Source organism: Crocodylus porosus, unplaced genomic scaffold, assembly GCF_001723895.1.
Source record: "Crocodylus porosus isolate Cpor-Errol unplaced genomic scaffold, CroPor_comp1, whole genome shotgun sequence".
In the NCBI taxonomy this organism is placed as follows: Eukaryota; Metazoa; Chordata; order Crocodylia; family Crocodylidae; genus Crocodylus; species Crocodylus porosus.
The window spans coordinates 35,406,028-35,419,539 of record NW_017728913.1 but is presented as its reverse complement, the minus strand read 5'-3'; the positions used below and the strand labels follow the sequence as shown (position 1 = coordinate 35,419,539).

Genomic DNA, 13,512 nt, shown 5'->3' with positions numbered 1-13,512 from the left:
CCCTCCTGGATGTGCGCCAGAATAATTTTCTCAAACAGCTTGCCTGGGATTGAGGTAAGACTAACTGGCCTATAGTTTCCCAGGTCCTTCTTCCTCCCTTTTTTGAAGATGGGAACCACAATGACCCTTTTCCAATCCTCTGGCACCTCACCAGAGCACCACAAGAGCTCATAAAGCCGGGCCAGGGGTCCTGCAAATGACCTCGGGCAGTTCCTTTAGAACTCTAGGGTGGAGATCATCTGGGCCAGCTGACTTGAAAACGTCCAGCCCCTCCAGAAGCTCCCTAACTAGTTCCTCGCTAACCCTTGGCCCAGGTGTGCCTCCCCTAGGTCCCAAGGGGGGCCCAGCAGGGAGGTGGCTGTTTTGGTCCCTACTTAAGAAGACAGAGGCAAAGAAATCGTTAAAGATGTTAGTTTTGTCGCCTGGTGTTTTTGCATGGCCTAATTTTGGGGTGCCCAACTTGAGACACCTTTTGAAGCCCAATCTTTTTGTTTGTTTGTTTGTTTTCCTCCTCCCCTTCCCCCTTATCATGTGTGTGTGGTGCCCTCCTGATTTCAGTGCCCTGGGTGGTTGTTCACATCACCCACCCATAAGGCTGGCTCTGTGAGGGAGTATAACTGTAAAGGCACCAATTAGTAAGCTCTTGCTGCATGGCCCCTGGCTTATACTGATCAGGACGGTGAGCTGATCAATCAGAGGAGACAGCTTTGCAAAGTGTCAGTTTTTGTCCATAACAAATTGTACTGTTCCCTTTCTAAATAATAGGTAGTTCTATGAAAGCATTTACAGCATGTACTCTGTATGTGTGCCTGCATACTGATGATCCTTTTAAAGGCTGAGGTGACTTTGTGGGGCCTGAGCTTCAGATGTAGGTGCTTGGCACTTCTCAACCCCATGACAATTGGGCATTGCAGATGCTCAACACCTGTCAAACAGTTCTCCAGTGTTTGTGGAAGTCTTGCTTCCAAAAGTGTTCAAGCTAAATAGGTGGCCTGATTTTTTTCAGAGGCCAGGCAACTTCTGTTAAAGTCAATGGGTTGATGGTGGCTGGCACCACTGATATTCAGGCACACATGTTCAGAAATTCAACTTTGTATTTCTGTCTAAAGTAAACCAGAGAACTGTAGAAAAATAACTTTTTTATTTACTGTTTTCATCTGACCACTTTTTCTTTCACATTTTTAAGCTTTTCTACACTTGGAGAAGAAAGAGCAGCAAAAGATGGTCATTGATCCGCCATCTAAAGGATCAAGAAAAAATTACTCTTTCACAAATGAGGAAGTAAGACAAATTGATCGGGAAAACCAAAGGCTCTTAAAAGAACTGTCCAGACAGTCTACAAAGCCAAGGAGCAAAAGTGCCACACTGAAGAAGTCTACTCTCCCACCTCCTAAGTTATACCACAGTGCCCTCAACAGGCAAAAGGAACAGCAGAGGATTGAAAGAGAGAATCTGGTAAGTTATGAAGTATTATAGTTTTGGATTGGTGAAGTGGGAAAGGCTACCTATTTGATGCTAACCAAGCTATTAAAAGAGTATTTGAAGCATCTTGTTAGAATTTTTTTCAATTTTATTGTGGGAAGGCTACAATCATGATGTTGATGCATCATAAATTATACTGATACATCAGTGACAGGAACTGAAAAATGTTAGGATTATGGAATAATATCTAGACACTTGCATGCCACTATAGCATGTGAATGCATAATATTCATGTATATTTGATAGAAAAATGTACCTTTCCTTGATAAAAATGGAACTGTTTGCAGTATATGAAATGCATTTAAAATGATATGGCACTTGTGTCTTGTATCACTGTTCCATCTGAAGGGAATAACAGCTTCCTGGGGCAGGGGGCTGGACTCAATGATCCTCTGGGGTCCCTTCCAGCCGGAATGTCTGTGAAATCTATGAAATATACCCACCATTCTAATTCAACAAGTACAATTTCTTTAAGACCAGGAATGAAGAAGAAAAAACTTTAGCAATGAAACCCATTAAACACATGAAAAGCAAAATTTAAACTCTCAGAAATAACTGAGTGTATAGCTAGCAGTCATTTTCAGTAGCTCTAGCACTCTCCTACTCCCATCATGTTGAACCTGTATGGTAACCATGGTAACTTATTTTAGTGGCAAAGAGAAATCTAGTTTTAATTGTAATGTGGCTGTTGATAAGGATAGTCAAATAATAAATGCATAAAAGTACAATTTTAGTTTATAATGACTATCATATTGTTAGATAGTAGTGAAAATTTTGACACGAGACCTGCTTTATAATAGACATTTACAGCCCAGCAGATTTGTTTTTTTGACTAATACTTTTGCCAGGACTTGCACCATGATCCTTGCTTCCAGTGCAGCTGCAGGTTTGGGGAAAGCTGTTCTATGATTCCTTTGTAAGCTGACTTTCAGGCAGTCCACCAAGTGCTCTTGCAAATGCTTGAAGAAGAAGAAAAGGTTATTCACCCATTTTGTAGCGTATTCGTGGAGATGCATTTTATGTGGCTGTTCCACATCCTGCCTTGCGTCCTGTCTCTTATGGAGTCACAATTCATGCTGAAGGAACTAAGGGAGCCTCAGGTCAACTCTGCCCTTTCTTCCTGCCTCCATTTTAAGGCTATAATTATGTGTCATTCATGGCTCCAGTGGTTCATGCTGCAAGAAATTATTCTAACTTGTGCGCAGACCTTCAGTGCAAAGGGGTACAGCATACCTAGTGTTCTGCATTTTCATTTTTTTTTTTATTTTAAAAAAAAATTTCTGGTAATTTTTTCAGGGTTTCTCTTCCAAACATAAAAAATGGGTTGAAATCGGGATAAAAGGAAGAAAAGCAAAAAAATCAGTTTAAATGGGGGGAAAATAATAAATTGCGGGGGCTAAGCATGCGCACATCTGCACGCACGTCCCTCCAGGTGGGAAAGTCTCTGTTCAGGGAGGGGAGGAACCCACCACCCTGCCAGCCTAGCACCAGCCCCAGCTGCCTCCCTGCACTGCCTAGGGGACCCAGAGCAGGTGGGCCAGGCTGGGGCCAGCCTCAGCTGTGCCTCTGGGCCAGAGGCGACTGAGCCCCTGGGACCCCTGTACCCACCCTGCCAGACATTGCCTAGCAGAGGCAGGACATGGGACAGACTTGCAGCTCATCTGGGGGGTACGGGGAGGGAGTAGCAGCTCCCACGGCTGCACAGGTCCCAGGAGGTATGGGCGGCTTGTGAAAAACGTGTATAAATCAGTAGAAACCAAATAACTTCAATTAAAAAAAAAAAAAATCAGGTAATTTATCGGTGAAATTAGGTAAAAACCGAAAATGCAGAACACAATACATAGCTCAAGCAACAGCAGTCACAAAATGAGAGAGTATTTCATTCTCATGGCTGCCCTTTTTCTAGTTTTATTCCCCACAGATGTCCAATTTTTCCATTAGCTGTTGGATCCTCTGTTTGTGTAAGTGAGGACTGGTTAATCATTTTTGGCCATCTGTTCAGATTTCAGGCTGCTATTTGAATTAGCAAGAAAAATGTAACTTGCCAGCAGAGGACACTCTTGATTCACAAAATGCATCGCCCTTGGAAGTCTGTCTTCTTTCTCTCCCTCAACCTATTTTTGCCTAATGGAAAGAGAAACAGAATGTTACTAGTGTTAAATTTATTTTTTTAATATCTGCTGGCATATATCTTGATCTGTATTGACATAAATGAATCCACCTGTTTTGTGTACCTAAGTATAGAGTATACATGCATAGGCTTGGCATGTATTCGACACCTTACAAACCTTTAGGTTGTTTTGTGCTACTAGCATGCATATGTGTATTTAGGGACCTCAAAACTCGAGCATAAAAGTACTTAACTTCCTAGTCTCTGATTCATTTATGCATAGGTTATGATTTGTCACAATTAAATGTCATTGCCATTAATAATTATTAAGCTACCCATGAGACCATATTACCAGTAGATAAGCAAACAATATAATTTAAATTGCATTGGAAGCTTCAGGGAAATGGCCTGAAAATGAACCAGTGTGTTTTTGGACATCCTTAGAAGTGATTCTTTCCAAAACTGTTACCATATACAAGGGGAGGACAGTGTGGAATAACTTTCATTACTACTGATCACAAGTGCGTAAGTGCTGTTTTTTATCAGAACTGATACACAGGGTACTTCCAAAACCGATTATTTTGGATACTTGTCCTGAGATGTTTGCAGTCTAATACACTGATAATATACCATAATAACTAGAGGGCAGGGAAGATGAGAAGTAATAATGTCATGTTAACATAGGTAGTTGGATGGTGTTTATATAAAGTGTTTTTCTTGGAAATAATACATTGCTTCTGGGCTGTTTACTTTTCGCTAGTGGGTAGAACAGGAGTAGGTAGCCCCATTCCTACACTGGAAAGCCAGACAAAGGCAATTTTTTTTTAGATATTTTACAAAGGAAAACATTTTCTCATGAACAGAAGAAAAGCTTTTGTGGATGTTGAGGGGAGCATGAATCAGAGACGAGCGTATGAATAGGAGGGGAAAATAAAAGATCCTTAAAGAGGAACAAGTAAAATATACATTGTAGTGGGGGAAATGCAAGGAGGATGTCTTGAGGTGTAGATTCTTGAAAAGAGTGGTTATCAACTCTTTCAGACTCAAGGCACTGTTTCATAACTTTTCTGAAGTTAGCAGCTCCCAACTAATTTAACTTGTTTTTTGACTATAGAAAAATAGAGCAATTCTTCTATTGCGAGGAACTCAGACTACAACAGATCAGAATATTTTTGGCACTATGGATTCCTATTTGAAACCTCTAGGTTTATCTTGGGTATGTGTTTGCACACTTAACAGCACTAATACCCCACAGCATCCACCAGCACCCTTAAAAGGACCCCAGTAGAGAATCATTGCTTGAGAACAAGGATTAGGAGTTTGAAATTTGGGAATAGAAAGTCAGTAAAAGATGACATTGCTGAAAGAGAGTCTGTTTTTTCCTCTTGCATTATTTTGGGGATGCTGGACAGGAATAAACTGAAAATAGAGATGATCCTAGACATTTAAGTTATCTGTATATATAAGTGAGACTGACACTGCTCAGTTGGCTCATTGATCCCTATCTGTCATGGGGGAAATAGTAACAGAATGTGTTTGTCATCACAGGAGAAAGTAATTTTCTAGCATGTTGAAGAAGCTCGGAAGATTACGTGCAGACAGAACCTCAGAGGCCAGGACACATGGGGATCCTTCTAGCACCTCGGAATTAAAGTGTCTTTACTTTCTGAAACAAGATTGATTTGAACTTGATGATATAATAAAAAGCTGTGGTTAAAGAGAACTTTGTGACAAAAATCCAGTATAGATTCTAGTGGCTCTGGTCATTCGAAATAACCTCTCTACCCCTCAGAGGAAGGAGTCTCAGCTACAACCTCCTTGATCAGGAAAAAATACCTGGATGTTGGATTACTAAACATGTCCCTGAATACCTGCCATGGACAAAAGAGTTAGTGACCTGCTTTGCTAAGTTAGACAATGGATCTGTATAGGATAATTTGGATAAGGATCATTCTGCCTCAGGGAATGGGGTCGAACTAGGTGAGTTCCTGAGGCCTCTCCCAGCCCTACTTCTCTGTGATTTTTATGAACTAAAAAAAGTATACCATCAGAGCATTTAGTTAGACTGTAAGCTCTTTGCAGCGGGGACCATTTTTATACAGATCCTAGTTCAGGACTAGGGGTCCTAAGTACATCAATAGAAGTTGTAGTAATTATGGACTAGCTAACTGCACCACCATATACACTGTCCTCAGGGAACATTTTTGTTATTTAGGGCAGGGGTCAGCAACCTGTGTCTGCAGGCTAGATCCGGCCTACAAAGATCCAATCTGGCGGGGGGTGGGGGTTGTGGAACAGAGGCACATAGCAGTGACCTGCTGCCCATCTCTGCCATGCAACCTTCCCTGCTGTTCTTTCACAAGTGCACTTCACTTTCGCTGCAAAATTCTCTCTTTTCTGTTGGGGATGGGCATCAGCGTTGAGGATAAGCACAGATGGCTTGGCCATTCAAGGGTGTTGAGATTTGGCAATGCACACAGACAGACCAGGTTGCAAGTGGCAGCCCTTGGTGGCAAATGGTTGCTAAGCCTCGGTTTAGGATATCTGACCAGTTGTCCTTTTTTGCTTATGCTGCTGCTTTCCCCTCAGCTTTGTCATTCAACTTCTTGGTGGAACTTGCTCGGAAAAAAATGTCTTTCTAGAGTCCAGCTAGTCTTATGGTATGTGGAAGAACTCTGGATTGGGTTTTACAACTTACAGTTAATGCATTTTAAAACTATGTAATAGAGCCATAACAATGGAAGAGAGTTAGAAATCCATCCAGGCACAAGAACAAAAAGACATCCTTGAATTCACTTTTATCATCTATCTTCTCTGCTCTGCAGAAGGATAGTGTAGCTCTAAAGAATGAAATTAGAGAAGACATAGTATAAATAAATTTGAACAGCTGTCAAGGCTTGATGGTCAGCTGTTTGGGATTCACATGCAGTCTAGAGTTCAATTGATGGTGAAAGTGAAGCTGGTACAAGCACCTAAGAGCAACATAAAACAAGGAAAAGTAACATTGTAATCTTTACACTGAATGTTCTGGGAGGAGGTATTTGTTGTTACTTGGGAGTTTTCTCCCTTTCAGAGAAAAGACTTCAGAGAAATGTTTATTGAAGAAAAGTGCTGAGACTTGTTGTGCTTTCTTATTTTGTTAAATACTGCTACTAGCGTTACTTTAAGCCACTAAATAGCAACCATCTCCTACATTGTTTTATTACTGTGTTCCCCAGTTTCTGAGGTTGCTGGCAGATGTTAAGGCAGTCACATGACTGGGGTCCAGGGACTTTTATGCCCTATTCCCAGAAGCAGGTGACCTGCCATGCCTTACATGGATGGGGGGGGGGATAGGAATGGTGCATAAAATTCCCCAGAGCCCAATTACATGACTGTCAGCTACCAGGTCTCCACCATGCTGATCCTGACAATCAGCTGATCATTGGGATTGAGCAGGGGGCAGCACTGAGTCCAGGACATAGCTGCCCTTTGGCTTATCCCTGAGATCAGGCAGAGGGCAGCTCTAGGCCCCTGACACAAACCAGGGCTGCCCCTTGCCTTATCCCAAGGACATGGTTTCCCACACCCCAATAGGCTTGTTGCTTGCCCTGCTGTCCCCTCAGGAGCTCCAGGGCAAGGCTTTTTAGCGTGTAGAGAGCCCCAGGGCTCCTCACCTGGTTCCAGACCCTTGACAATCATCTGGTTGTTGTCATCTGGATGCGGCAGCCCTTGGTCTGGCATATGCCACACATTTGATATATGGCTTCATACAAACCAACCACAACAATGGCTTAACATGTCATGTTCATTGTGCGATAAGTATAAAAAGTATAATAACATTGGTGTTATTTTTCAGGGGAGGGGGGATAACAGGACAGCACATCAATTTGCTAAGTACTGACCTAATCCTGTTGATTTAAGCCTAACAATAGTGGGCTAAAATGGTAGCAGGTGCAACACATGTTTTTAAGAGCAATTAGGGCTATTAATTAATTTAAAAATGTGGGGGATGTGGATATTCCTCTTTGACCTTGGATTCTGATCAGGAATATGACCTTTATGCCAAAAACAGGGTTATTGTGCTGGGTGTGATCCTGTAAAAGTGGAAGTCAGTAGCTAGACTTCCAATGATTGCAATAGTATAGGATTGAGACCACAGAGACTAAACACTGGGGAAGAAGCAGGGATTGTAATACAGTTATTCAGGGTATGTTTCAGGACACTCAAAGAAAACATCTTAAAACTTGAGAGATTTAACTACACAATTGAAAGAAAATGCAGTTTACCATCAGTACGTGAGTACATGCTTAGTGAGGGACTTGAAGGATTATAGAACTGGTAGTAAAATGAGCCATTTAGTTCTTGGTCACTGATTCAGTAGGTCAGGCCTGCCATTTCAAATGTATTGGTGGGTTCATTTCCGCATGCAGTAGGCTGCTGTCCAAGAATCGGAATGCTAGCTACAAATGGCACTTGCTTTGATACAGCTCTCAGCAGAGACTTTTAATTCTTCCCTCTCTTAGCAGAGAGCTCCTTAGGAGTGCTGTTGTCACCACAAAATGTGTACGTGTCTTGTATATAACAGGGTTTAAATACCCAGTACTGTTCATCTGTTTTTTCAGTTGTAAATGTTTTTTTGGGTTTTTTTTTTTTAGCTATAAATCCCTAGTACTTAGTGGGGTTTTTGTCCTTAATAGATGATTAACCTTTTCTAAATACATGCATAAAATGGTGACTAGTTGGGGTTTTTTTGTTTGTTTTTTTTGCAGGGGAGGGGGTTATACATGTGTCAAAAGTAATTGTATATTTTTTTTCTTTAATTCTTGAATAATATGGGAATGTGGAGTAAATAAATATATTAAGAAGCTTAGGGCTGCCTGCATTCGCATGATATTTCTGGTATGTAAGCGCCACAAAGACTTTTCAAATGGAATTTAGGCTCACTGCATGCTTCCCTTTCAACAGGTGAAAAATGTCTGGTCCTTTAAATTAGCCTGCCTGCATACATTGTCAAAGTAAAAGTTTTAGGATTAGTGAATGTGAATGATTAATTTAGATTTCCTGTTACAGATCAGGATTCCTATAATTGAATAGGAGAGATGCTGGTAATATTGGCTGTAACATATAAAGGCTAGTCTAGCATGTCATGTTTTGCAGTGGGCTTTAAGCAGGAGCTATTTCTAGCTAAAGTCCTTCCTTTGACTTTTGCTTACCGAGGTATTTCCACTTGATGATGAACTGACTGGCACTTATTACAAGCACATGTGACGTACTGCATCAGAGCCAAAATGACTTGTCCTCTCTTGTGCGCTCTCAATGTATGTTTCCAGGTTCCCATACACAAACTACTGTATGTTTGTAGGCTTTAATTGCAGTCACAGTAACAGGTGACAACTCATGACTCTTCTATATTTTCTCAAGCTGGTTGCTACAAAAGCAGTTTGCAAACAATAATACCCTTCTCTCTCTTCCCCACCCCCCCCAACTCCCCAGATTGTGGGTTGTTGTTTTTTTGTTTTTGAGGAAGAATAAAGTAAAACTTTAATAGTTTATACCAATGAATACTATAGCATGAGAAGTTAATGCGTAAAAAATACCATCCTTCCAACTAGGGCTGTTGTAGTATTTTGGATGGAGGCTTCTCATTGCATTCTGCCGTGTACCAATTGGTAGCGTCTGTGTCACAGCCCTACCCAGTGGTGGTTGTCACTGTCAAACAAGTGCATTCATGATTGTCAAGCCAGAGGTTGGTTAGCTAGCTAGCTGAGGAGTGTGTCTAGGTCCCATGAATTTCAAGAACTGAAGGTGAAGAGTGTTAAAATTACAAAGATGCTAAAATAATTTCTTACCCATGTTTATCTGGGTCCCTCTACCTTTTTAATTTACAAAAAAATTCCTTGCTTTAAAATTATGGAAATGTCTTAATCTGGGCTTCCTAACTTGAGTTTGTTATAAAGGATGTTGGAAGTGTTTGTATTGTATTAAGATTATGAGTGTGTCTTTCTGCTCCTGATGCATTTAACTTATTCTGTAACTAAACAGCAAGCATAATCAGTGTTTATGGAAAATGGGCAATAGCTTTAGAAGACCTTCTGGACCCCTTTTACCTTACTGGAAGGACACTACTGATATCAGTATCCCCTTTGAAGTTCAATCTTTTCCCTTCTGAGGTCAATAGACTAACTGGTGGTACAGGCCTCTTGAAGGGTTACATAAAATTGTTTTAATCAAATTCAGAAGCTGCAGAGTTGGGCAAAGATAAAAGACAGCCCTTGAAAAACAGATAAAGGCAGAGATGGCAGGGGTTCAGCCTGTCTTCCTGTCCTTCCCTCCTTTTTCCTGCCATAGAAGGACACAACAATATATTAACAAAATGTTGTGAAAAGCATAATTTTGTGGTTTTAAAATATAGTTATATTCCATATATAATTAAAAGAGAGAACAAAACTCCAAACCAATGATGTAGGACCATAAGTTGGTCACCAGTGAAGTGATCCATATTGATTTTAGAGCAAATGCTTAATTGTAGAATGTTCTGGTTTGTACAAATCTGATCATTTTTTGTGCACGTTTATAGCTCTGAATCCTTTCCATTTTCGGGGGGGGGGAGGAGTGCATAGAAGCACACACACGCATTATATCTACCTTTTAAAAATTGGGGGTTTTTTTTCCTTCAATTAAGGCTCTTCTGAAGAGACTGGAAGCTGTGAAACCAACAGTGGGTATGAAACGTTCAGAGCAGTTGCTGGACTATCAGCGCCAGATGAATTATCTAAGTTCTTCACCATCTGCAAGACGAGGAAAGTCTGCATTGAGCCAGCTTAGCCCTTCAAGTAAGTGGCTTTGAGATGGTATGCCCTTATGTTAGATATTTTTACACTGTCTCTCTGACAAGTGAGGATTCTAAAATGGTGGTAATCTTGAATAATAATTAATTTTTTTTTTCAATAGATGAATCGCATGGGGGGGAAAGAAACATCTTAGCAATATAATTTATCTTCTTCATTCCTACGCTCTATCAGGTCCTTTTGTTAATAACATTGCCACTGCAAGATTGTTTTTTTCCTTTACAGCATATGATCGAGTCCTTTGGTGATGCTTTTAAACTACCCAAGATTTTGGTTTTCTCTTTTAGTTTTTGTGACATTTCCCAGAAACCATGGCAATGGCTGGTATAATAATGATGATTATTGTAATAAGCCACCTGCTACAGCTAAGATGGGATTTATTTGCTCTTTAACAGGAGGAACTTCCAGAGCATCCAGTGTACCCAGTGCCGTCAGTCATAGGAGTGAGAGACCAGTTTCTGATTCATCCAGCGGGGCATTACAGAGACCTAAGCCCACTAACGTTCGTGCTGCTTGGTTATGAATTATTTCTACTTAGCCTAACATTCTTATTTGATCAGCAGATTTCGATTTCTAATGCTTTTGTAAATTCTTTGTGCCAGAATATTGTAATCTGCATCATTTGGTGATTAAAGTGCACTGCAGTATGATGTAATTTCTTGTAAATTTGGTTTTAAATGGAAAATTTCTTTCTAATTAGTGTTTTCTGAAAAGACTATATTTATAAAAGAGAGGCATTTAACAGACAACTAGAAATTGCACAAACCTTTATTTTATTCTCAAAGCACAATTGAAGTTCATATGTGACGCTAGAATGATATAGTTGCTGCACCTGGGACCCAAGATGTAAAACAAAAATCCAGTTGTTTTTGTTTTAATTTTTAAATTGCAATAAACCATCAAGCATGTACTTAACTTCTAAATTGTCCTAATTGTTCATCCTTATTTAAAGTTAGCCTTCAGAACTTGTAGGTCACGTAATGGTAGATCAGAAGTGCTCCTTTTTATTGCTGTCTCCAGGACAGCTTTTGAAAAAGTAAATGTGTAAGTTCTGTTTTTCTCCATTGATATGAATAGAATTTATAATTCAGAGAGGTGGAGACGAGACACTTTGTAACAGCAGAAGGCTTCACGGTTAACTAGCGGTCGCACCACTTCTTTCATGTGGCAGTGTTAAAATATTGAAGGTGCTGGGTTTATTTTCTGATACTATTGCAGATCCCTCTTGCTCTGTATCAAATAGCATTCATTCAGGGTTGAAAGTGAAACTTTGCCATAACTTAAAGAAAGTTTATTAGATTTCTGGGAAGAAGGACCTGATGTATTGGAAGGAAATGTATGCTGGGTAGGAGAACAAATTTGAAGTACAATGCAGTTGAGACCTGTTAGCTTCAGTATGTCAGTGCCCTGATGTTATGTTGCTTCTAGGTGGCTGTTGCTCCTATAGTGAGGGTCATCTGAATGTGGTAGTTAAGAGCCCCTGGGAAGTGTCTGTTGCTTTCATCAGGTACTGCTGCAAATGGGTGTCTTCTGGACCAGTATAAACTGTTCTCCAGCCTGGGTATTGGACAGCATCAGGGCCTTGGTTGGTACTATTTGCAAGCCTCTGCGTATTCCTGTTAGTGGGTATAACTAACAGGAGCTACAGGAGACAGTTAATGAGAATAACATCTAGGGCTAAGTAGAACCTTGGGGATGAATCTGAAATTTTGCTCTTCTGACCTACATTTTTAATGTTATGTTAATGCTGAGTCTCTGAAGATGTTTCAGACCAAACATGGCATCAGTATGCATGTATACAATGTGAAGCTTTCATGGAAGTACTAGTAGAATGAAGTATGTGATGTAGTTTATTTCCATAGCTAAAGGCAAAACTTTCACTGGGCTTTTTTAATTGCTGGCTGCAGGAGTTTTTCATTAACAGCATGAATTATGATATGACTGTCCATAGTTACTGCTATACTTCTGTTTGCTCTCCCCACTCCTTCCTGTGGAAATACTGGGAGTCCTTCTGTGTTAAACATGAAGGAAAAAAAAAGCTTTGTTAAATAATGTTGAGACCTAGACCTACAAGAATCAAGCTCATTTTTCTCCTCTGTGCTTGTCAAAGGGGCATGAAGTTCTTAATATTTAATATTGTTATAACTTGATACAAAGCATCATGCATTGTCATGGTCCTCTCTGATAACTTGATGAATTGTACAAGCTAAAGAAGCTGACTTTTGTGAATTAAATTTAGATTCTTGACAGTATTTTAATTCCATTTTTTAAACTTTTAAGAGTTGTGTGGCAAACAGCTGTCAATGAAATACTATTGTTCTTTTATTGAAACTGTAATGTATTTTTTGTATAGTGCTGCTGTAATTTGTACTAATGTGATGATTAAAAGTATTCACCATTTAAAGATTTTGATCTTGAATGTGAATATGGGGGTCAACTTAAATATGTTTAAATATTCATTTGAACTTTTTTCTTTTGAACTCACAAAATGGGATTAATAATCTAATCTTATTTCTTTTAATTAAGGAAGTATTTGTCCATTTTATATTAGTAAATATGTCATTTCATAAGCTTCTCAGAGCACTTTGGTCTGTTATCCAAATGAAAAAGACACACTGGGGGTGGGAAAGGCTTCTGGTTAAGTAAAATGGGAGGTTTTAGGAAGCATATCAAACAAGTGATGCAGTGCATTCATCTGTTCACTAGTGTGCAATTTATTTATTTATTTTAAATAAGATGGGTTGGCAGCTCCTGGTTTAATGGGCCTGATGGACAGGTCAGATAATCCCCTTTTAACTGTAACTAAGTTTTCCTTTTGAAGGCTACTTTTTTTATACCTTCATTCTTTGACGCATCATATTTTCTGTTATGATTTCTGATACTGTTAGGGTTCTGTCATTTAAATCTTCAGCTCTGACCCTAGTTATCTTTTGTTCAAGGTCATTAGTTTTAAATCTTCTCTGTGCAGTATTTATAGCAAGGCATCTGTAACAAGGTGCATATCTCAGGGGTTGGAGCCCAGCTGCAGGGGGTTAGAGGGTAATAGTCTGCCTGCTGAAGTGCTCTGGGGTAGCTGACAGGGATGATTGG

At 39.9% G+C, this 13,512-nt stretch overlaps 1 protein-coding gene across 3 annotated transcripts in view; it reads left to right on the top strand.

Annotated features, from left to right (window-relative positions):
* CFAP97 (cilia and flagella associated protein 97) overlaps positions 1–11,337 on the top strand; it is a 40,612-nt gene extending 29,275 nt beyond the window's left edge. For all 3 annotated transcript variants that reach the window (XM_019534692.1, XM_019534693.1, XM_019534694.1), the window contains exons 4-6: positions 1,187–1,455; positions 10,257–10,407; positions 10,818–11,337. In XM_019534692.1, coding sequence (XP_019390237.1) covers positions 1,187–1,455; positions 10,257–10,407; positions 10,818–10,945 — 548 coding nt within the window. In that variant the 3' untranslated portion in view covers positions 10,946–11,337. The remainder of the gene's footprint in view (positions 1–1,186; positions 1,456–10,256; positions 10,408–10,817) is intronic.
* Positions 11,338–13,512: the final 2,175 nt, after the last annotated feature.